Consider the following 23,115-nt stretch of genomic DNA (forward strand, 5'->3'; position numbering starts at 1 on the left):
CACACGCTGTACATGGTGCATACCTGAGTACCCGATGCAAACTCAAGTAGCAAGCACTTGCGCTCAAGAATAATGACAACTTATTCAATATGATGACCTAATGTAAACAAATTCTGTGCCGTACCTCTGGGTTCAAAATGTTCACTATACACCTTAATAAAATCCTTGAGGGGTATAGTTTCCAAAATGGGGACACTTGTGGGGGAGCTCCACTGTTTAGGCACATCACGGGCTCTCCAAACACGACATGGTGTCCGCTAACAAATTGAATGGAAAATCGGCTCAAATTGTTAGCGGACGCCATGTTGCGTTTGGAGAGCCCCTGAGTGCCCAAACATTGGAGCTCCCCCACAAGTGACCCCATTTTGGAAACTAGACCCCCCAAGGCACCTATCTAGATGCATAGTGAGCACTTGGAACCCCTAGGTGCTTCACAAATTGATTCGTTTTTATGAATCAATTTGTGAAGCACCTGGGGGTTCCAAGTGCTCACTATGCATCTATAAAGGTGCCTTGGGGGGTCTAGTTTCCAAAATGGGGTCACTTGTGGGGGAGCTCCAATGTTTGGGCACACAGGGGCTCTCCAAACACAACATGGCGTCCGCTAATTATTCAAGCAAATTTTACAATCAAAAAGTCAAATGGCGCTCCTTCCCTTCCGAGCCCTGCCGTGCGCCCAAACAGTGTTTTTTCCCCAAATATTGGGTATCTGCGTGCCCAGGGGAAATTGCACAACAAATTTTGGGGTCCATTTTTTCTTGTTACCCCTGTGAAAATAAAAAAAATTGGGTCTAAAGTAACATTTTTGTGAAAAAAGTTAAATGTTCATTTTTTTCTTCCACATTCAAAAAATTCCTATGAAGCACCTGAAGGGTTAATAAAGTTCTTGAACGTGGTTTTGAGCACCTTGAGGGGTGCAGTTTTTAGAATGGTGTCACTTTTGGGTATTTTCTGTCAAAAAGACCTCTCCAAGTGACTTCAAATGTGATGTGGTCCCTAAAAAAATGGTTTTGTAAATTTTGTTGGAAAAATGAGAAAATCGCTGGTCAACTTTTAACCCTTATAGCTGCCTAACAAAAAAAAATTTTGGTTCCAAAATTGTGCTTATGTAAAGTAGACATGTGGGAAATGTTATTTATTATCTCTTTTGTGTGACATATCGCTCTGATTTCAGGGCTTAAAAATTAAAATTTTGAAAATTGCAAAATTTTCAACATTTTCGCCAAATTTCCGTTTTTTTCATAAATAAACGCAAGTGATATCGAAGAAATTTTTCCACAATCATGAAGTACAATATGTCACGAAAAAACAATCTCAGAATCAGGGGGATCCGTTGAAGCGTTCCAGAGTAATTACCTCATAAAGTGACAGTGGTCAGAATTGTAAAAATTGACCCGGTCATTAACGTGCAAACCACCCGCGGGGCTTAAGGGGTTAAAGAGGGCGTAAAGGGTTAATTATTATCGGGCAATGTAGAGTGAACACTTTAATAAAAAAAAAAAAGCATTCCTACCATAGAGTTGAGTACTTTTTAAGAATAGTCATCCACAGATGAAACACAATAGTATTTTTACAACAACCCCCTGGTGGGAACTGGAGGGAGGGGAGTTAGTCACAGCCCATGAAAATACAATTCTGCACAAATGATCTTACCTGATGCGGTTCTGGCACCAGAACTTGACCGAGAGTCACCATGAACAGGTCCAGAATAAGAAGGTCCACTCCATGTGTTGTAATATGGTGAACTTGGTGAATGGTGTGTTCTAGCTCTAGGTGAACAAATAAAATGTAGATATATTATATACACACACATACACAGTATTGTATAACATTTTTTTGGTGGGTGTGAAAAAAAATGTTGCAAGGTAAGATTACTTTCTAAAATAGTAGTATTAATAGTTTATCCCAGATGCATCCCTTATGGTATGCATGATGGATAAGTATTTGCCTGTATTTCTCAGCATTGAGGGCTCAAAGAAATGGGCAAAGCAGAGGACAGTAGACAGAGTGGTCGGCCAAGGAAACTTAGTGCAGCAGATGAAAGGCACATCATGCTTACTTCCCTTCGAAATTGGAAAATGTCCAGCTGTGCCATCAGCTCAGAACTGCCAGCAACCAGTGGGACCCAGCAACGCCCATCCACTATTTGGACAAGTCCGGCCAGAAGTGGTCTTCAAAGAGGAATTGTAGCCAAAATCCATGCATTCCACATGGAGACAAGGCCAAGTGACTCAACTGAAAATCACAACAGGTACTCTGGACTGATGAGTCAAAAAGTGAAATATTTGGCTCTAACAGAAGGTAGTTTGTTCACCGAAGGGCTAGAGACTGGTACAATAATGAATGTCTGTAAGCACCAGTGAAGCATGGAGGATGTGGGATCAAGTGTGAGGCTGCATTTCAGCATACAGTTGTGGATTTGGTCAGGATAATTGTGTCCTCAATGCTGAGAAATGCAGGCAGATACTTATCCCATCATGAAATACAGTGCCTTGAAAAAGTATTCATACCCCATGATCTTTTCCACATTTTGTCACGTTACACCCACAAACTTAAATGTATTTTATTGGGATTTTATATGATATACCAACACAAGTATTGTGAAGTGTAAATGAAATTATACATGGTTTTCTAATTATTTTAAAAATGTAAATCTGAAAATTGTGATGTGCATTTGTATTCAGCCCCCTGTAGTCTGATACCCCGAAATAAAATCCTGAGTGACCAGAAGTTACATAATTAGTAAATTGAGTCCAACAGTATGCAATTCATTCTCAGTATAAGTACAGCTGTTCTGTGAAGGCCTCAGAAGTTTGAGTGAGAACATTAGGGCTCAAACCGCATCAAGAAAACCAAGAAACCCTCCAGACAGGTCAAGTATAAAGTTATGGAGAAGAGTAAAGCAGGGTTTACTCGTCTGATTGGCTCCAAATTAATTCTGCAGCAGGACAACGACCCCAAACATACAGCCAATGTCATTAAGAACTATCTTCAGCGTAAAGAAGAACAAGGAGTCCTGGAAGTGATGATATAGCTTCTGCAGACAACGGGTCTCAACATCATTGAGTCTGTGTGGAATAACATGGAGACAGAAGGGTTTGCACAAGCCTATATCCACAGATCTGTGGCTAGCTCATTTACATATTAAGAAAAATATGAATTCCTCTGGAATAAAACATTCAATCGCAGATATCAGGGTATCAATTTATTTAACTTTCAATGACCTGCATGTCCATATATTGACAGCATTCAAGGGGTGATCCTACCGACATTCCCTTTAAATCATATTTTTGGTGTAAACCCCTTTTAAATCAAGGAAAATGGTTTCACTAAAGACAACCCCATTGATGGGAGCTGCTGAGGCTATCAGATGAACGCTGCAAGTCCGCCAAAAGATGGTGTTGATTAATCATTGGCTGCTATATGATTTCTATGCACTATTTTTTTTTTTTTCACTTACATTATATTTATATAAAACTATTGTATATAATACAGATGAATGTAATGTATTTACTATGGATAATCTATGGATGTGTACACATATGTTGATCATTGTTTATTTATTTGGATATTATTCTTCTATTGTTTAGAATTTTTCCTATTTTTTTGCCCCCTTTTCTGATAATATGCAACAGATTGCATCTGACTTGCACTAAAATGATTAAGCCTGTATTGGTGAGTTATGGTTGGTACGCATGCGCTTTACCCATGGACTGGCCGCATCCTGCGCTGTGTCTTTAGCCAGGTGTGGGCCGAGCCACGTGATCATGAGTCCGCCCGCCCCCGGATGACGCGATGCATGATGTGCCCGGCCGCACTGGTGGATACGCTATGCGCCGGATAAAACCTGCCCACTTATTGATATGCAAGTATTGATTGGTCCAATGTCATATAAATGAACCTCCCTGCTGGTCGTGGCGCCATTCCAGCAGGAGGAGATGCCCTCAGGTTAGTGTGCATATTGTCAGCTTATGAACTCTAACACCACATACAGCCTGAGCAGCACATATGTAACTATACTCTAAATCATGCTGCTGGTCCAATTAACAAACACACATATATTATGTGTGTATGTGTGTATGTATGTATGTATGTATGTATGTATGTATGTATGTATGTATGTATGTATGTATGTATGTGTGTGTGTGTGTGTGTGTGTGTGTGTATATAATATATATATATATATATATATATATATATATATATATATATATATATATATATATATATATATATATATATATATATATATATACACACATACATACATACATACACACATACATACACAAGTACACATACATAAATACACATACATACAGTGAAGGAAATAATTATTTGATCCCTTGCTGTTTTTGTAAGTTTGCCCACTGACAGACACAAACAGTCTATAATTTTAAGGGTAGGTTAATTAACATTGAGAGATAGAATATCCAAAAAAATATAAAAAAAAGAAAAATCACATTGTATAAATTAGACAAATTTATTAGCATTTTGCAGTGAGAAATAAGTATTTGATTCCTCTGGCAAACAACACTTAATACTTGGTGGCAAAACCCTTGTTGGCAAGCACAGCAGTCAGACATTTTTGTAGTTGATGATGAGGGTTGTGCACATGTCAGGAGGAATTTTGGTCCACTCCTCTTTGCAGATCGTCTCTAAATCATTCAGATTTTGAGGCTGTCGCTTGGCAACTCGGAGCTTCAACTCCCTCCATAAGTTTTCTATGGGATTAAGGTCACTGGCTAGGCCACTCCATGACCTTAATGTGCTTCCTTTTGAGCCACTCCTTTGTTGCCTTGGCTGTATGTTTTGGGTCATTGTCTTGCTGGAAGACCCAGCCACGACCCATTTTTAATGTCCTGGTGGAGGGAAGGAGGTTGTCACTCAGGATTTCACAGTACATGGCTCCATCCATTCTCCCATTGATGCGGTGAAGTAGTCCTGTGGCCTTAGCAGAGAAACACCCCCAAAACATAATGTTTCCACCTCCATGCTTGACAGTGGGGATGGTGTTCTTTGGGTCATAGGCAGCATTTCTCTTCCTCCAAACACGGAGAGTTGAGTTAATGCCAAAGAGCTCAATTTTTGTCTCATCTGACCACAACACCTTCTCCCAATAACTCACAGAATCATCCAAGTATTCATTGGAAAACTTTAGACGGGCCTGCACATGTGCCTTCTTGAGCAGGGGGACCTTGCAGGCACTGCAGGATTTAAAACCTTTAAGGCGTAATGTGTTACCAATGGTTTTCTTGGTGACTGTGCTCCCAGCTGCCTTGAGATCATTAACAAGTTACCCCCATGTAGTTTTAGGCTGATCTCTCACCTTCCTCATGATCAAGGATACCCCACGAGGTGAGATTTTGCATGGTGCCCCAGATTGATGTCGATTGACTATCATTTTGTATTTCTTCCATTTTCTTACTATTGCACCAACAGTTGCCTCCTTCTCACCCAGCGTCTTACTTATGGTTTTGTAGGCCATTCCAGCTTTGTGCAGGTCTATGATCTTGTCCCTGACATCCTTAGAAAGCTCTTTGGTCTTGCCCATGTTGTAGAGGTTAGAGTCTGGCTGATTAATTGAGTTTGTGGACAGGAGTCTTTTATACAGGTGACTATGTAAGACATCTGTCTTTAATTCAGGTAACGAATTGATTAGGAGTGTCTAACTGGCAGGGCTGTGGAGTCGGTAAGCCACAGTTGCGACTCCGACTCCTGGATTTTATCAGACTCCGGCTCCTTCATAAATGGCCAATTCGTAACAATAAATTTACTGTTGTAAAATATTAACATCGTGCTTATTCAGTTTCTCACCATCATATAAGTAATCAGACCACTTAGAGCAAAAAAGGAGATTTTTGTGTACTCACCGTAAAATCTCTTTCTCTTAGCCTCTAATTGGGGGACACAGGACCTTGGGTGTTATGTTGCTGTCCACTAGGAGGCGACACTATGCTTATCTGAAAAAGATTAAGCGTGGCTCCTCCTCTGCAGTATACACCCCCGGACGGCATCAGCCTGCTCCAGTTTTGTGCAAAAGCAGTAGGAGGAACGTAACATAGATAACATAACCATGCCTATAAGAAGGCAACTATGTAAGAACTCAAAGGAAAACCAATATGACAACTCAACTTAACGGCCCGGAACGGGCAAAGGGTGGGTGCTGTGTCCCCCAATTAGAGGCTAAGAGAAAGAGATTTTACGGTGAGTACACAAAAATCTCCTTTACTCTGTCGCCTCATTGGGGGACACAGGACATTGGGACGTCCCAAAGCAGTCCCTGGGTGGGAAGCAATGGACAAATATTGTGTAGACGGGTCCCTACAATTGGGGCACCGCCACCTGCAGAACACGTCTGCCCAGGCTCGCATCTGCTGAGGACTGGGTATGAACGTTGTAGTGTTTTGTAAACGTGTGTAGGCTAGTCCAGGTGGCTGCCTTACACACTTGTTGTGCCGAGGCCTGGTGCCGAATGGCCCAGGAGGCCCCTACCGCACGTGTAGAATGTGCCGTAATACCTGCAGGAATAGGTGAATTTTTGAGGCGGTAGGCCTCTTGTATGGTGGATTTGATCCACCTGGCAAGGGTAGCTTTGGAAGCTGGTAGACCCTTGCGGCCGCCTTCCAGAAGAAGGAAAAGAGAATCAGACTTCCGGAAGGGCGCAGTCCTAGACACATAGATACGCAGTGGCCTGACAAGGTCAAGCGTATGCAAAGCCTTTTCCACTCTATGAACCGGAACCGAACAGAGGGATGGTAGTGAAATTTCTTCGTTGAGATGAAAGCTGGACACAACCTTCGGAAGGAAGGATGGAAGGACTACCTTGTCCTGGAAAAAAATCAGGAAGGGCTGTCTGCAGGAGAGTGCCGTGAGTTCAGACACCCTACGTAGCGAGGTGATTGCCACGAGGAAAATCACTTTCTGGGATAGAAGACGGAGTGGGACTTCCCTAAGGGGTTCAAAGGGTGTTTCCTGTAATGCTGTCAGCACCAGGTTGAGGTCCCAGCTTCTAGAGGTCTTCTGTAGGGGGGAACCAATCGGGAAACCCCCTGGAGAAATGTTCTTACTTGCGGTTTATGAGCAATGCATTTTTGAAAAAGCACTGAAAGAGCTGACACCTGGCTCTTAAGAGAGGCCAGGGATAGTCTGGCTTCCAGACCCGATTGGAGAAAACCGAGCACCCTGGGTAGGGAATAAGGGAGTGGGGTCTGGTTACGAGATTCGCACCAGGTAAAGAAAGTTTTCCAGGTACGGTAGTAGATCTTGGCAGAGGTTGGTTTTCGTGCTCCGATCATGGTTTTAATGACGTCTGGCGAAAAACCTGCCTGGGTTAGAACCCAGGTCTCAATGGCCACGCCGTCAAATTGAGGGCCTCTAAGTTCTGGTGGTAGAACGGGCCTTGTGACAGAAGATCCGGGAACGTCTGCTGTGAGTCGCACGATGTCGGCGTACCATGTACGCCTGGGCCAGTCCGATGCGATTAGGATGGTTGGAACTCCCTCCTGTTTGATCTTTCTCACCACTCTGGAAATCAGAGGGAGAGGTGGAAAAATGTACAGGAGCTGGAACTGGGTCCAGTCCTGAACCAGGGCGTCCGCCGCTAGCGCTCTCAGGTCGCTTGTTCTGGCCATGAAGTTGGAGACTTTGGCATTGAGGTGAGACGCCATTAGGTCCACGTCCGGAGTGCCCCAACGATGGCAGATCTGTTGGAAGATTTCGGGATGGAGAGCCCACTCTCCCGAGTCTATTCCTTGCCGGCTGAGGAAGTCTGCTTCCCAGTTGTCTACACCCGGAATGTGGACCGCAGAGATAATGGAGCTCGTTTTCTCCGCCCAGTGAAGGATGCGCGTCACCTCTCGCATCGTTCTGGCACTGCGGGTTCCCCCTTGGTGATTGACATATGCCACGGCCGTGGCATTGTCCGATTGTACTCTGATGTGAGAGGCTGCCAGTAAGTGATGGAAGGCTCTCAATGCCAGGAGGATGGCACGAATCTCCAGGATGTTGATGGGCAAGGTGGCTTCCGCTGGGGACCACTTGCCCTGTGCTCTGTGGTGTAGGTGTACTGCACCCCAACCAGTTAGGCTTGCGTCGGTGGTCAGGACCTTCCATTGACCTGGGAGAAAAGATTTCCCTTTTGTTAGAGAGGTCCGGTTGAGCCACCAGTGAAGGGACTTCCTGTCGAGAGAAGAAGGGTTCCTGTCCCATGACTTGAGAATGTCTAGTTGGAGAGGTCTGAGGTGAAGCTGGGCAAATGGAACCGCTTCTATTGCCGCCACCATCCTGCCAAGGACTCTCATTGCAAACCGGAGAGATCGAGGGGGTTTGCCGAGAAGGGTGCGAACTCCTCGACGGAGAGGCAGTGCCTTGTCTTTGGGGAGAAGCACTAGGCCTTTGGAGGTATTGAATAGCATTCCCAGGAATGTCAGAGACTGGTTTGGGGTTGGTGATGACTTTTGTAGGTTGACTACCCAACCCAGGCGACTCAGAGTGTCGATTGTGATAGAGACACTGAGCTCGCAGTCCTTGAAGGTAGAAGCCTTGACGAGAAGATCGTCCAGGTATGGAAAGACTACTATGCCTCTGGAGTGTAGGATGTGCATGGTGGCTGCCATGACTTTGGTAAACACTCTGGGAGCCGTGGCGAGTCCGAACGGGAGAGCCACGAACTGGTAGTGGTCCTGGTCGATTGCGAACCTGAGAAATCTCTGATGGGCCGGCGCAATCGGTATATGCAGGTATGCATCTTGTATGTCTATGGAGGCGAGATATTCTCCTTTTTCCATAGATGCAATGATTGACCGGAGGGACTCCATACGGAAGGGACGTATTCGTACATATTGTTGAGTTGTTTTAGGTCTAGTATGGGGCGTACCCCTCCTCCTTTCTTGGGGACTACGAAAAGATTGGAGTAGAACCCCTGGAAGTGCTCGGCTGCGGGAACAGGTATTATGACTCGTGCTTGAAGAAGCGATGAGACCGCTTGGTGGAAGGCGCGAGCTTTTACTGGCGATTTTGGGGGAACAGATATAAGGAGTCTGTTTGGTGGGTTGGAAGTGAACTCTATTTTGTATCCTGAAGACACTAGTTCCCTGACCCACTTGTCTTCTGTAATAGGTAGCCAGACTTGATGAAAGAGTAAAAGTCAGCCTCCTACAGGTGGAGTGTCTTCCTGAGTCCGTGAGTCATGATGAGGAGAAATTCTTAGATTTTCCTCTCTTTGATTTCGAGTGGCCTGCCTTTGACTGCCAGGATCTGTCCGACTTTTGTGTCGGCCTAGAGAGTCTTCCCTGCGTGTAAAGCGGCTGTAATTTTGTGGTGGTCGTGAAACGGACCAGCCGGAAGAGTTCCGAAAGGATCGGAAGCGAGCTTGGTTACGCTTGTTATAATTGCGCCTGGGTTTCAGTTGGGGAAGAGAGGTACTCTTACCCCCTGTGGCATTGGATATCATCGTGTCCAAGCTTTCACCGAAGAGTCGACCGCTGAGGTATGGAAGGTGCGTGAGGGACTTCTTTGAGGCTGCGTCTGCTTTCCATTCACGCAGCCAAAGGATACGCCGAATTGTGATGGCGTGTGAAATTGCGGCCGCTGCGCCCCTTGCAGAATCCAGAGCTGCATGAAGCATGTAATCTGCCACAACTGCTATCTGAACTGCTTGGTCCGACAGTTCAGGGGCAGGAGCTTGGAGGCCGGTTTGTAAATTTTTTAGCCAAGCCAGTATGGCCTTGGCAGCCCAGACTGAAGCGAACGCGGGGGCTAGGGAGGCCCCTGTGGTTTCGCAAATTGAGCGAGCCATACTTTCTACCTGCCTGTCTGCTGCATCCCTAAGGGTTGAGCTATCTGGCAGAGAAAGAAGTGTCTGTGCTGCCAGTCTGGAGACTGGGGGGTCCACTGCTGGTGGGTCTGCCCATTCTTTGGTGGTTTCCTTTGGAAAGGGGTAACGGGCCTCCAGAAACTTGCGATTGTTAAGCTTCTTGTGAGGCTGTGAGAATTGTTTTGTAAGGATAGATTTAAATTCTGGATGATCCAAGAAAACCGTAGGTGCTTTCAGAGCTCCTTCAAATGAAATCTTATTTTGTGGTGCGTCCGGGATCGGATCAGAGATGTCCAGCACCCGATGTATGGCCGAAATAATGTCCTCAACTAGCGCTGCATTGCTAGGTGGGATTGGAGTTAGGGATCCATCAGTTTCCTTGTCTGAGTCAGAATCGCAGACGCCTTCTGACTCCTGTGTATCACTAAGGTGTGTCCTAGGTGACCCAGAATGGGGGATTTCTCTGGACGGCGATTGGTGTGGAGAAATATCATGTCTGTCCCTGGTAGGGGACTGTGTAGATGACCTGTGACTACGGTATCTCTCCCTAGACAGGGATGACGCAGATGAGCGTGACCTATGGGTGCGCTTGCGTCCTGACCTTGACATGGATGTGCCTGGGTCAGTATGTGACTGAGTCCGGCTTTCCCTTTGTTGGGTAGCATTCACAGTCGAGGTATGGCTTTGCAGAGCCTGAAGCAATTTGGAGGTCATGTTATCTATGGACTGTGTCATAGATTGTGACATTTGAGTGACCCATTCCGGCGTAGCATTAGACACTGAAGGGTTGGTAGGGGCTACTTGGGACTCTGGCACAGTAGTCTGAGTACAATCCTTGCAATGCGGATATGTGCTGCCGCTGGGAAGAGCATTACTGCAGGCTGTACAGAAAGCGTAAAAGCAGTCCTGCCTGGTTTTCTTAGACTTTGAGCCCGGCATGGTGCACCTGGAGTGGCTATGCAAGGGGGCTAACTATGCAGAGGAGGATACAGAGTAATAAAATTCACAGCTGAGGTAACTCAGACTGTGAACTTACCCCACCAATGTGCGCCTGTGAACAGCGCTGAAAGAGCCTGGTCCTGTGCCTCCCCGGAGACTTGGCTGGCCTGTATGCGTCCTGCAGCTTAATATGGCCAGCGTAGCTCTTCTCCTGCTTGCAGGGATGAAGGAGAAGGGGGGCGGAACGCTGCAAGGGCGGCAGTTGCTATGGAGATGCGCGCCCTGCAGCCTAGATCCGCCCCCTGTCTGACACCGCAGTGAGTCAAAATCGTCATCCGGGGGGCGGAAAATGGGCGGCGGCTTCGGCAAGGCCGAGGCCGCGGTGTAAATTTGTTTTCTATGCCCAAAAGGGCTCCAGGCCAGCGCGGTAGTCCGGGGTGGGGGTGGGGTCGGATCAGAACAGGACCCCCCCCCGGATTGAAAGGCAGAATGGCGGTGGGGACATAAGTGGAAGGAGGTCTCTGAAAAGAGTCCCCCTTAGGCGCTTAACATGAAAAGCTGCCGCAGGTGCAGGGCCTGTGAAGGCCTGTGCCTGTGTGTGCCATGGCTGCCTGCACTCCCCCCGGCTCCTACAGGGTCCCGCAGTCAAGCTGGGGTTCCTGTATTGCTGCTGGTTCTCGGCTGCAGTGTGCTGGCTGGTGAGAGCTGCAGATGCTGCCGTCCAGGCCCTACCTGATGGTGTCTCAACCTAATACCCCCAGGGGGGATTAGGGAGGGTGCCGCTGTCACCTGTCAGGGGGCTTTGTCCTCGCCTCAACTTCGGACCAAGACCAATGAATTGGGGAAGGAGGGAGGTTCTCAACTTCGAGCCTGACCCGAGGGGCCGGAGAAGGAGCAGCATGGTGGGTACGCCATCTCAACTTCAACTGTGCACCCCTAGTAGGGGGCAGAGGAAGGAGCCATGAAGGGGGTCTATTTAGAGACCCTCTTTTCTTCATCTGTAATCCCGTGCTGAAGCGAGGGACGAGTGAAGGTCTGAGGTGTGCCTCCTTGCGACACTAAGCAAAAACTGGAGCAGGCTGATGCCGTCCGGGGGTGTATACTGCAGAGGAGGAGCCACGCTTAATCTTTTTCAGATAAGCATAGTGTCGCCTCCTAGTGGGCAGCAGCATAACACCCAAGGTCCTGTGTCCCCCAATGAGGCGACAGAGTAACTATATTTATTAGAATATAGCAAATAACTTTTATAAACTTTTCTAAACTCTTGTAAGTAAATATGCAATAAACACTGTCCTCAGAAAAAGTATTGCCTCTGTCAGATCCTCCTTCATGGATGCCCTCAAATCTGATCTAATTATTTTGAGAGCAGAGAACAACCTCTCTACACTAACTTGGGTTGGTGGCAAAGCAGTAACCACTCGGGCAACATCTCTGACAATGTCAGGATACAGAGGAATCGCTTGTTGCACTGTTATTTTTGATGAACGGTCAAATTTCTCAATTTCTTTTAGTGCACATGAAAAATTCTGCTGAAATGTACTGGCTGTGTTCTTTGATGGGGATGACTCCTCTTCTATGCGGGAACGCTTTGCACGGTCCTTGTGATCCAACTATTTTTCGAAATTAAATTCTTCATCAGTTGATGATGAGGGTGAAGATGTGGCAGGACGACCAAATTCTTCTTGTTCCTCCTGACTGTTCTGCAACCCTTTCATCCTTACTGCTATTTCAAACAGAGCTTCTTTTCCTTTAGTTAGCTGTTGATCATCTAGAAGAATCCGATGCATTGGGTTTACATAAACAGCTGCCAAAAGAATGTTATTTTGTAATAGTAGCTCCTCTCTCCGTTTCATTGATGTAGCAATGCCACTTGCAATTAACCCTCCTCTTTGGGACAGGCGAAGCATCAGGTTCTTCCACTCCTTTAAGAAAATACCTGGAGTTAAGTCCTCTGCTTGTAATTTTTTAGTCACTGTAAATGGGTGCTCTAGCAATTTTTCCAGCTCAGTCATCTGATTCCACTGACTTTCATTTAGCGTCAGTTGAGGGTTAGCCATGTCTACAAGAAAGGTTTTAAGTTCAACCAAGCGCTGAATCATTAAGTAAGCACTGCCCCCTCATGTGGCTTGATCAATAATTGCCCCTTTTCCAGCACGTCTCTTCAAGATTGAGTCAACTTTAGGGGTTCTGGCAACAGAAGCCAATTTTCTCACCTTGCCAATCAGTGCAGCAGCATGTCCTTCTTGCAGACTGTCTCTTATAGCCAGCTGTAGCGTATGCACAACACAGCGCATGTGATGAATGAAAGAACGTATTGACACAGTTTCAACAAGATCATCTAAACTATCATGTTGCTGTTCATCTGAAGCAACTTCAGTTTGCTCCACAGTTACAATACTGTGTTCCTCTATTTCAAACATTTCTGTGTCTGTGGACCCAGAATGTTCTTCTAGCTGCTGGTCACCATCATTACTCTCATTCATTAGCTTAATAGTACTTATCATATTTGAAGCATTGTCAGTTACGACAGAAAGAACTTGCTCTTTTTTAAGTTCATAGACTTGCAGAACCTTTTCCACCAAGACCTGGAGAAACTCACTGGTGTGATGAGCTTTGGTGTCTTTTACTGCCAATGTCTTGGTAACGATTTCATTTTTGTCACAAACAAATCGGACATTGATGGCAAAATAGTTCACTCTGTGACGTGTGCAGGCATCCATTTTAAGAAACAGAAAGCGTCCCTTGAGAGTTTTTTTAAGTTCTTCTTTTTGTTTAAAAGCTTCTTCGATTACTAATTTTCTAATACTCTCTCTCTCCAGAGAAACACCAAGCTTGCGGGCCATTTCCCCATTCAGACACATAAAAGCTGGTCGTGAAAATAATGAAATAGGCACACTATCCTTTACAACAAGCTCTATGATCTGTTTTTTAAATGTATCTACTGTCTTTGTCACTGACAAAATATCTTGCAACTGATGGCTGCAAAGTTCTCTGCTCCTTTGTTTGGCTGGAAGAGCTGGGCACTGGTTCATTGGTTTGGATGCAGTCTTTCTCATCCACTGCTTTCAGTACTTCTGGATGAAAGCGCTGTAAATGTCTCTTTAGATTAGAAGCTCTGGTAGGAGCATTTTTATCTTTGCCCGAATATGCACTGATCTTGGCTTCACAGCATTTGTTTTCGTCTGGATCATTTGTCATACACTGACAGACATAATGTTTTCTATCTTGAGTGATAGTGAAATGTTCAAATACAGCTGATTTAATGTCACGCTTCTTTGACATTCTCAGGTTTTTAATTCTGCATTCACAATCCAAATGACAATTGTTTTTCCTAAAAACAATTGTACAAAATTATTGCCAGGTCGTACAACTGATATAGTGGTCAGTAATACTGTTATTCCTCATGTACTCACAGTTAACTGATGCAAAGTTTGTTGAAAGGATAATACTTCTTACAGTCTTCCTCTTCTGAGTAGCAGCTGTGAGATGCTTGGAAGACGCACACCTAGTAAACATCTAGTCTAGAGGAGGAGCTTTACTACTAAGGGCCCCGTCACACTAAGCGATGCAGCAGCGATCCCGACAACGATACGACCTGTCAGGGATCGTTGCTGCATCGCTAATACATCGCTGGTGAGCTGTCAAACAGGCAGGCTTACCAGCGATCAGGGGAGCAGCGATATCGTGGAAAGAATCGTTCCACGATGTCCTGCTCCCGTTACCAGCCTGCTGCAAGCAGGAGCAGGCTGGTAACTATGGTAAACATCGGGTTACTAAGTGCGCGTGTGCCCCTAGTAACCCGCTGTTTACCATGGATACCACTCTGCTACGGTGTGCGGGAGCCTCCGCGCACCGTAGCAGAGTGGTATCCATGGTAAACAGCGGGTTACTAAGTGCGCGCGTGCCCCTAGTAACCCGATGTTTACCATAGTTACCAGCCAGATCGTTGGTCCCGCTGGTCACACACAGCGATGTGTGCTGGCCAGCGGGAGGCCAACGACCAAAAAATGGTCCAGGACACTTTGCAACGATCAGCGACCTCACAGCAGGGGCCTGATCGTTGCAAAGTGTCACACACAGCGACATCGCTGGTGAGGTCGCTGGTGAGTCACCAAAACCGTGACTCAGCAGCGATATCGCTATGCGAGACGGGGGCTTAAGAATTTGCAACACATTTTCACTTTCAGTTTCATACATTGTAAGTAGGGGGGTTGGGGCAGCATGAGGTTAACCAAGTATAAGATTAGATAAGGGCAGTGGAGAACAGAGAGACATTTCTTACTTCTTGTGTGTCAATCTCCAGCAGAACTGCTTATCACTGTTGTTCATAGTTTGATAGAACATATATATTTGAGTAACATTTATAAAATTCATATGAAAGTTCAATTATGAAATATTAATACATTTTTTTTTAAAGCTGGAGTCGGAGTCGGTACATTTCTACCGACTCCGACCAAAACTAACTCAGACTCCACGACTCCGACTCCACAGCCCTGCTAACTGGTCTGTAGGAGCCAGAACTCATAATGGTTTGTAGGGGATCAAATACTTATTTCTCACTGCAAAATGCAAATAAATTTATCTAAATTTATACAATGTGATTTTCTTGATTTTTTGGGGGGGCTATTCTATCTCTCAATGTTAAAATTAACCTACCCTTAAAATTATAGACTGTTCATGGCTTTGTCAGTGGGCAAACTTACAAAAACAACAAGGGATCAAGTAATTATTTCCTTCGCTGTATATATCACACTGCAAACCCGATTTCTCCAACAATGCTCAAGGAGTGCCGAACGCCTATGGAGGAAAACTCGAACACTAAAAAACTTTATCCACTATAAATTTACAGTACAGACCAAGCTTGGACACACCTTCTCATTTAAAGATTTTTCATGACTATGAAAATTGTACATTCACACTGAAGGCATCAAAACTATGAATTAACACATGTGGAATTATATACTTAACAAAAAAGTGTGAAACAACTGAAAATATGTCTTATATTCTAGGTTCTTCAAAGTAGCCACCTTTTGCTTTGATGACTGCTTTGCACACTCTTGGCATTCTCTTGATGAGCTTCAAGAGGTAGTCACCGGAAATGGTCTTCCAACAATCTTGAAGGAGTTCCCAGAGATGCTTAGCACTTGTTGGCCCTTTTGCCTTCACTCTGCGGTCCAGCTCACCCCAAACCATCTCGATTGGGTTCAGGCCTGGTGACTGTGGAGGTCAGGTCATCTGGCGTAGCACCCCATCACTCTCCTTCTTGGTCAAATAGCCCTTACACAGCCTGGAGGTGTGTTTGGAGTCATTGTCCTGTTGAAAAATAAATGATGGTCCAACTAAATGCAAACCGGATGGAATAGCATGTCGCTGCAAGATGCTGTGGTAGCCATGCTGGTTCAGTATGCCTTCAATTTTGAATAAATCCCCAACAGTGTCACCAGCAAAGCACCCCCACACCATCACACCTACTCCTCCATTCTTCAAGATGGGAACCAGGCATGTAGAGTCCATCCGTTCACCTTTTCTGCGTCAAACAAAGACACGGTGGTTGGAACCAAAGATCTCAAATTTGGACTCATCAGACCAAAGCACAGATTTCCACTGGTCTAATGTCCATTCCTTGTGTTCTTTAGCCCAAACAAGTCTCTTCTGCTTGTTGCCTGTCCTTAGCAGTGGTTTCCTAGCAGCTATTTTACCATGAAGGCCTGCTGCACAAAGTCTCCTCTTAACAGTTGTTGAAGAGAGGAGTCTGCTGCTAGAACTCTGTGTGGCATTGACCTGGTCTCTAATCTGAGCTGCTGTTAACCTGCGATTTCTGAGGCTGGTGACTCGGATAAACTTATCCTCAGAAGCAGAGGTGACTCTTGGTCTTTCTTTCCTGGGGCGGTCCTCATGTGCGCCAGTTTCTTTGTAGCGCTTGATGGTTTTAACAACTGCACTTGGGGACACTTTCAAAGTTTTCCCAATTTTTCAGACTGACTGACCTTCATTTCTTAAAGTAATGATGGCCACTCGTTTTTCTTTACTTAGAATTTGTATTATGGCAAGAAAAAAGCAGCCAATAGTCTATTCAGTAGGACTATCAGCTGTGTATCCACCTGACTTCTGCAAAACACAACTGATGGTCCCAACCCCATTTATAAGGCAAGAAATCCCACTTATTAAACCTGACAGGGCACACCTGTGAAGTGAAAACCATTTCCGGTGACTACCTCTTGAAGCTCATCAAGAGAATGCCAAGAGTGTGCAAAGCAGTCATCAAAGCAAAAGGTGGCTACTTTGAAGAACCTAGAATATAAGACATATTTTCAGTTGTTTCACACTTTTTTGTTAAGTATATAATTCTACATGTGTTAATTCATAGTTTTGATGCCTTCAGTGTGAATGTACAATTTTCATAGTCATGAAAATACAGAAAAATCTTTAAATGAGAAGGCGTGTCCAAACTTTTGGTCTGTACTGTAAGTCTATGGGAAACTCAAGCATTTTTCAGACCGCTCCCCCCGGCGGTCTCCAGAGGGCGTAAAAATTGCCCAAATAGATCGGAACAGTGCTCAAATGACATGGGAACAGCATGGGGAAGACCCCTGGAAGCATTTCTGACTCCTAGGTCACTGCTGTCAACAATGTTGTCAGAGTATTACACCACTTTTACGGACTCACAATAAAACATACAAAAACGAAACCAAAATGGATTTTCCTGGGAAATATGTTAAGGAACATCCTTTCCAGGGTAATGACTTGTATATAAGGCAAAATAAATAATCAAAAACAAAAATGATCTTCCACACCTTGGGCTATGTTCACTATCCATTTACTAATGATAATCCATTTCCTATTTATTTGTGGTACAATTGTTATATTATCTATTAAAGGAAACCTGTCAGGTCCGTTAACACTATTGACCTGCAGATATAGGGTTAATCTGTAGGTTAGTAGTGTTATGAAAGTGCCCGGCTGTAGTTCTGGAAGTGCGGAACCTGGGAGAAAATTAACTTTATTTTTCCCGGGAGCCGCCGACTTTGTCATGCAGGTGTGCAGAGGGAGCGGAGAAAGTAGCATGCACCAACCTTGACTGACAGTTCACTCTTAAGTGCATCAGTACAGAGCTCGCTGTCAGTCACCTGCCACTCACCATGCTGTGAGCGGCGACTGTAGTTGCTCTCAAGAGAAATAAAGTTCATTTTCTCCCATGTGCCACACTTTCAACCCTGTGGCCAGGCACCTCCGTAACACTATTAATATGCAGATTAACCTTATATCTGCAGGTCAATAGTGTTATGGGACATGGCAGGTTCCTTTTAACTTTCTAGTTTGGGGTGAATTGCTCTATTTTATATAGACATAAATGATCCAATACTGACCTCTGATTGCCAAACAGGTAGCCGAGTACACCACCAGTTCCCAAACCAGTCCAAAACCCAGGTCCTTGACCTGCTTGTCTGCCAAAGGATGATGTACCTCCAAAGTTACCAAATCCGGATGAAGTACCTTAGTAAGATAAACTCTGTTAGAATTATACATATAGCCTGCTCTGAAGAACATCATCAATATCAAAAGGAAAACTTATCTTAAATACACTACATAAAATGTTTATTAACTTTGAAAATAATTTGCTTTACTTAGCTTTTGCTACTTTTTAGTTATGGGGTTACGCCACCCCTGATATTACATTTGACTTTTTGCCAAAAATGCCCATGACAGTGACATGAGAAGTTATGTGAAAAGTCTGAACCATGCCTTCCCTGCCCTTCCTATGCCTGCGAGAACCATAGACAATGGCAACATAAAGAAGGTCACCAGAAATGGTGATTGTACATCAGAAATGTGTAGTCAAATCTAAAAAGGGTTCCTTACAAATTTTGCGGAACAGAAAAATAAAAATAACAACATTTACCAGTGAAGTCGGATTTGAAACCAGGAGGTGGAGGTGCGCTGGCCTGGCTGTAGCTTTGGTGTTCTTGTCCATAATGATCGGTGTCAGGATGCTGTTGCTGGCTAGCAGGCCCGCTTAGGAACAACTTGTACACACCATAAGCCAGCCCCAAGATGACCACAAAGACAATGACTCCACTGGTGCCATCAGAGGAATGCGGTGTGTTCCAGCCACTTGATTTGTCTTGGAAAAATCCAGAGCCAAATCCAGTAGACCTGTAGCCACTTTGAGATCTCTTTCGTCCTTCCTCTGTGAGCTCCAGAGTGTACTCCAGCCCACAAGAGCCACGCAGGATGTACGGGTCTTCAGGGTAATCAAAGCCCTCACAGTTCACTTCTACTTTCCCAAATCTGTAAGCGTTGTCCATGTCAACCTTGCATTCCCACTGGCGTTTCAAACAGAAATATCAGTGTCAAATATGAATTATCACTGTACAATCCTTAACAGACTATTTATAGGTTCACATCATGTTTGCTAATCACATCTAGTAGGAATTGTCCAAAAAATACAGTTCCAAGTGTCTGCTACTGACTTACATGGGAAAAAACTGTGCGTATTGAGCGGTAGACTTTGCTTCAATACAGTTGAGGCAAAAAAATAGAAATTATTACCGATATTCACTGATTCACTCAAGGGACTGCTATATTAAGTGGATCAATGAAAATTATTGTTGGCGTATGTCAACCTCATATTGAACATTGAAGCATGGCTTAATTATCATTTGGGAAAGGAACAAGAGCTAGCACTACATCTGCTTTATGACCTCCTGCTGTGAACAGGTAATCGAAGTGGGTTTCCTCTCTTCAAAGCCACATTTGGCCGAGAGTATAAGACATTGGGGCACCGAAGTCCAGATATGAATATTAATTTTTTCTGTGAACGGAGTAGGTCCTACAGTTATGGGAGACATATTTTCAAAGTTGTGACGCAGTGGAGAGCGTAACACATTTAATTTCATCACAAGGCGGCCTGCACTTCAGCTCCAAAATCATATCAGACAGATGGATAACAATATATTTGCCATGTTTCCTAACTATGGAAAGCTAAAATCATGATAGGAAATATGGCATTCATATCTTCCGCCTGGGATCTCCAGGTGGGGCGATATCCTGAAAAATCAAGGATTCCATAATTTTTTTGGGACCTAGCCACATCTCACTGACCAGCCCCAATCTGAGGTCATGCAGGGGAGGTATGTGGGTGTGACTTTTATCTGATAAGTACATTGGAATTATAATCATTGTCAGTTCTGAAAGACTCAGTTCACTATAGTTCTGTACTATTTTCCTAAAAGGAGAGCTTCCCTCCGCTAAGATCTGCGACATTTCCGTGACACAGGTTTAGTGCCTTTCTTTTTTTTTTATCCCATTTTATTTTATGCAATTGTATATACTGTATTGTTTTTCCCCTTTTGTAATATATTTTGTATATTTTTGTACTATACTATACTTTTATACACTGCCTACTTTTCTATATTAAATATAAAATGTAATCGCTTTGTTCCTCTTGCTCTATGAACCGCACCCCTGAAGCCATACGCTACCTGTAATGGGTGTCCAATTGGCCTGTATAACTGATTGGTGGTGGCAGCTAGTTTTCTTGGGTTATTGTGGAGCTAAGCAGTGACCGTACCGGAGTATATGTATATATATTCCATGAGTAGGAATCGAGGTATATATTCTATACATTCACTGAGTTCCTTAATAACCGTCCTAGTAGTGAAAGCAGCCATGTCCTCATACATCCATCGTCAGTCGACTGCGTAACTGTCCTGACTATTGGGGGCAGCAGAGTGCTGTTAATAACAACTTGGTAACAGAGGGGGGATATCGGCGTGATTCCCCAGCTGTGTTCCTTGATAACTGGTAACAGCGTTGGGATATCTGCAGGATCCCCCGGCTGTTCCCCTGACAGTGTAGAGAGGAACAAACCTATTTATATTAATCCCATTGGGTTGGGGGTTTCAGTGACATAGATCATTAAAGGGAATCTGTCACAAAGTTTTTCCTACCTCATCTGAGAGCAGCATGATACCCTGATTCCAGCAATATATCACTTGCTTGGCAGCTTGGTGCAGATTTGATAACATCACTGTTTTCTCTGCTGCAGATCTAGTAGTTCTCTAATGTTGAGCCCTATATAACCCCGCTCACACCACTGATTGACAGATTTCTGTGTACACTGTGCATAGCCAGAAAGCTGCTTATCAGTGGTGGGGGCAGGGTTACATAGAGCAAAAAACAAACAAAACATGGCACCAGGCAACTAGTCCTCTAGTGATAATCCTGTTTTAATAAAGTACTGATTTTATTGAAACCACAAGCAGCAGCCCAGTAAGTGATACACTGCTGGAGTCAGGGTATCTGCTCCTATATCATATTAAAATGGCAAAATCCTGCTGACAGACTGTTATGAATATGTTCACAAACACTTACACGGGTAACGGTAAAAGGAAAGGACTTACAAAGAGAGATGCAGTACCAGCACCCAACTGGTCCCTATAGAGACTAGGAAAGTCACTACCCACACAACTGAAAACACCACCTGGCTACCTTAAAGGCCTTCGAGGAGTTTCTCATACCTCCTGAGGAACCAAAGGGGAACACAAATCCTACAAAGGGAAAGGAGAGGGTGCAAGGAGACACAAGAACCCAGGGTAAGAAACTAAACACGTTCAAATAGGGAAAAATACAGTGAACCAAAAAATGAACCAAGTGAAAAATCTCCCAGACCCCCAAACTTAAAAGAAAGGGAATGGTGCTGGGGAGGAGGACTCACAGTCAGACTACGGGAAAAGCAACTGGGGTTAATCAAGCAAGATGATCCCTAGTTAAGGAGCTGGAACTCCTAACACCATCTACATAGAAGTATACACCCCAGTCCAGTCACCAGACATGAACATCATTGAGCATGTTTGGATGAAAGAGGAAGCTTGGAAGACAAAAAAAAAAAAAAAAGAATCTAGATGAACTCTGGGAGGCATGTAAGACTGCATTCTCTGCTATTCCTGATGACTTCATTAATAAATTGTATGAATCATTGTTGAACCGCATGGATGCAGTCCTTCAAGCTCATGGAAGTCACACAAAATATTAAATATGACTCTAATAGCACCACAACTTCATTCACCAATGTTATGCAACATATATTTGTATTTTAAGATAATTATTTGTTTGAATATCACATTACTTTCTGAGGGCGACAAAACTTTTGTCTTGCCAAAATCTGACCATTCTGTGTTCATTAAATGATCAATATTTCAGCATTGATGCCAAATTATTTTCTTAACCTAAACCAAATTTGGGAGGGTTTCAGCTTTCAAAAGATTAATTTATAAAACCAATGGATGAATTTAACGTCAGGTTATAAGCTTTTATTTACATAACATGGATAAGCGACATAACTTCTGTCAGGGAGTGTAGCCATCAAAGAAAGTCAGTGAGAAGGGATTATATAAAGCCCATCCCAAAATGCACTTTGCTTTCCCATACTTGAAGCAGATCAAAGTGCCCATGCGCTTTAACGGCTTATAAACAGGTTGATAGATTGCGGAAATAGAGCAGCTAAAGGTGGTTAGTTCATATTTGGAAAAACATTGTGACAGGTTCCTTTAAAAAAAAAAGGCTTTGTTTTTATAAATCCCAGTGTTCAATGTGTACAAATGTACCCAGAAAAATTCAATGGGCGGTCACAGCAAATATTGATCTGACTTAGATTTCTCCTTTGTTCATTCACTTTTTACATTTTGTCACTTGATAAAAATAAACTACAAAACGTGCATTTTTAAGGCTGTGTGCCCACTATGCATTTTTAAGCATTTCCGCAGCGACAATTCCACAGCAGAAACGCTTAAAAAACGCTTGGTAGAAGGTCTGTTATGTTCCCCAATGATAATCCGCATGTGTTGTGTACATGCTGCGGAAATTTCCGCTGCGGATTATCATTGCGGAAAAATCTGCAGAACTACCAATTATTTCGCGGAAGCGTGGCGTTTTCGCTGCCATTGACTTGCATTGAATCGCATGATATCCGTATCACTACATGTGCACATGTGGATATCATGCGGTTCAATGTACGAATGGTACCCGGGTTTGGAGAAGAGGAGACTCTCCTCCAGACCCAGGTACCATAGTACCTGTAAAAAAAAAAAAAAAAAAAGAAATATATACTTACCTTCTGATGGCCCCAGGTCTCCTTACTAATGCGTCCTGGCTCGCCCGCAGCTCACGATTGTCTAAAAGGACCTGCCATGACGTAATTTAGTCATGTGACAGGTCACACGACCGCTGATGTCAGCGGTCGCGTGACCCGTCACATGACTAAATGACGTCATGGAAGGTCCTTTTAGACCACAGCGAGACATCGGACGGATCAGATAAGGACACAGGGGCCATTAGAAGGTAAGTATAGATTTATTTTT

General features: G+C 44.2%; 1 protein-coding gene across 1 annotated transcript in view; it reads right to left on the reverse strand.

Annotated features, from left to right (window-relative positions):
- Positions 1–23,115, reverse strand: part of SARAF (store-operated calcium entry associated regulatory factor) — a 40,643-nt gene that overhangs the window by 14,501 nt on the left and 3,027 nt on the right. The window contains exons 3-5 of the mRNA XM_073637062.1: positions 18,657–19,080; positions 18,124–18,250; positions 1,654–1,769 (exon numbers count right to left, since the gene is read on the reverse strand). Of these exons, the coding sequence (XP_073493163.1) occupies positions 1,654–1,769; positions 18,124–18,250; positions 18,657–19,080 (667 nt within the window). The remainder of the gene's footprint in view (positions 1–1,653; positions 1,770–18,123; positions 18,251–18,656; positions 19,081–23,115) is intronic.

The sequence above is a fragment of the Phyllobates terribilis genome, unplaced genomic scaffold (genome assembly GCF_046119375.1).
Source record: "Phyllobates terribilis strain yellow unplaced genomic scaffold, ASM4611937v1 Scaffold_1__5_contigs__length_1240528914, whole genome shotgun sequence".
Classification (NCBI taxonomy): Eukaryota; Metazoa; Chordata; class Amphibia; order Anura; family Dendrobatidae; genus Phyllobates; species Phyllobates terribilis.